At 50.1% G+C, this 2,034-nt stretch overlaps 1 protein-coding gene across 1 annotated transcript; it reads right to left on the reverse strand.

The window, feature by feature from the left end:
• Positions 1 to 270: 270 nt before the first annotated feature.
• On the reverse strand, positions 271 to 2,028 carry LOC109467658. Its single transcript, XM_019765702.1, has 2 exons — positions 560 to 2,028; positions 271 to 437 (listed from the first exon to the last, which is right to left on the reverse strand). The coding sequence occupies exons 1-2, from the start codon at positions 1,815 to 1,817 to the stop codon at positions 271 to 273; spliced, it is 1,425 nt and encodes a 474-aa protein (XP_019621261.1). The 5' UTR covers positions 1,818 to 2,028.
• Between the last annotated feature and the right edge of the window lie 6 nt (positions 2,029 to 2,034).

Consider the following 2,034-nt stretch of genomic DNA (forward strand, 5'->3'; position numbering starts at 1 on the left):
GAAACAATTTATTTAACTTTGTGTAATACACTGCGGGGGGAGGGGGCGAGATGCACTCTGGTATGGAATGGAAGATCTCCAATCACAAACTAACATGAAGGGAGACACAAGCTGAGTCACATTTGCGAGAAACTCAAAGAGTCAAAGCAAGAGGAGGAACCAATCTATGATGTGCTGTACACCTGCATCCCTGTTTAGCCAGCTATTACAGTAGTCAAAGACAACAACAGATTGATCCTGACTGAGTGACAGCAACCTTTCACTTCAATTTCAGACAGGGAAGTGTGAAAATGTTACCATGTCATCTTGCCCTTCCATGGCTGTGGCACCAAGAGCAGATCTGTCTGAGCTTGAGTTTGACCTGCAGGTCACATCCAGGAGAGTGCTGTTGGCCTGTGACAGGTCAGAGGGGAGGGTGGAGCTACCCTGGGACATCACTGTGAGACAAGACATAAGGATCTGCTATTAACCTGTATGGTGATGTGATGAATAATATTGACTTATTATTTCTATTTCTGCTACTGTATTCATAGAACGTAAAAGATAAAGAGTCCTTTACCTGGTGGTCTGGCAGGAGGCAGAGTCAAGTTCTCCTGACACACGGCTGCCAGGAACTCTGCTGTGGTCTCCACCAGTTCCAGCTGCTCGTTCTGTAGGTCAAACTCAGGACTGATGATGCCAGGATCGCCTCTGTCATCACCTGTTGCAGATGCAATGGAGAGGGGTGGGACAGGAGGTCTGTTTTCCACAGCTGGGGCAACCACGTCCGCCTCTGTGCTCTTGGGATGGGTTTCTTCAACAGCCACATTGCTGTCACTAGCAGGTGGAGTTGTAGCTGTTTCTAACACTTTTTCCATCGCTGGCAGTATTGTCACAACCGGCTCTGGTGTTTCTTCTTTTTGCAGTGATGCAGTGGAGTCCGAGTCTGGTTGTGGACCCACCATGTGCATGTTGACCGCTGCTGTGGAAGCTCTTCTAGCCACGGACACCAGGCTTGTTCTGCTTCTCAACAGCGGGAGGCTGCTGCGGGATTTACTGAGCTGTTGAAAGGTGGTGAGGTCTGCAAGGTTGTACAAGGGTCTGGCAGGGGTTTCTCGAGTAACTTGAGGAACATTCTGGCCAAGGATGCCACCAGTGCAGCTGGTTACATCCATGCAGGCTGTGGTGTCAGAGCCAAAGATCTTGGTCTTGTCAGCCATGTCTAATGTTGTCATGGTGGGCAAGCTAGATGTGGCTGTGACAAGGGTTTGGCTGGGACCAAAACTGACTCGTTTTTCCTGCGCTGTCGTCTTTCTCCTCTTGGCAGATATGAGAAGGTTGGCGTCTTCAGACAGCACCCCGGTGTGACATCGAGTCATTTCCATACCACCGTCATCTGCACCAAACACCTGCGTTCTGTCAGTCGCTTCCTTGATGCTTCTGAGGTCAACCATCCCTGAGTTCCTCTCCTCTGGCAAACTTTTTGAGCTACCATTACTGTGTTGTTGAACAGGCATGCTCCTTTCTTGCACACCTCTGATGGGGTCAAGCTTGTTGTTTCCATCTAGAGTGCAGGCTGAAGCCAAGATTCCACCGAAACCCTGTGTCAGATCCATCCGAGCAGTGCTCTCTCTGCCAAAAACTCTGGTCTTGTCACCGTCCTGTTCTTCTGACAACCTTTGTATGTTGAGAATGCTCCCCACACCAACAGTGAGGTCCATCTGTGCTGTCTTCTCTCCACCTGTAGTTTCTGCCCTGTCTTGAGTTGATATCATGTCATTTCCACTGGATATCTGTGGTTCCATGACACTACCGATCCCAACTGTGAGGTCCATCATGGCCGTGTCCTCACCCCCAAAGACCCGGGTGGTTTCTCCGACCACTTCTGATAGCCTCCTCTTCAACTTGTTCAGCTTGGAGGGCTTCTTTGGTTCCCTGTGAGATCAAACTGGCAGGTTAGCTCCATCCCACCTGCGTCCTCTGTGGAGAACACTCTGGTCTCTTCTGTGTTGGCTGCTGCTGGGGGCTGACTGTCATTTCCAACTTTCTCCTCTG

Source organism: Branchiostoma belcheri, unplaced genomic scaffold, assembly GCF_001625305.1.
Source record: "Branchiostoma belcheri isolate BF01 breed outbred unplaced genomic scaffold, Haploidv18h27 scaffold1866, whole genome shotgun sequence".
Taxonomy (NCBI): Eukaryota; Metazoa; Chordata; class Leptocardii; order Amphioxiformes; family Branchiostomatidae; genus Branchiostoma; species Branchiostoma belcheri.

What these genes read in the sequence shown, in the direction of transcription:
- LOC109467658 (XM_019765702.1), bottom strand. Translation starts at nt 1,817, where the DNA reads ATGATGGACCTCACAGTTGGGATCGGTAGTGTCATGGAACCACAGATA. An exon ending in GCCTCCTGCCAGACCACCAG is followed by an intron (nt 438 to 559) that starts GTAAAGGACTCT and finishes CTTGTCTCACAG; the next exon opens with TGATGTCCCAGGGTAGCTCC.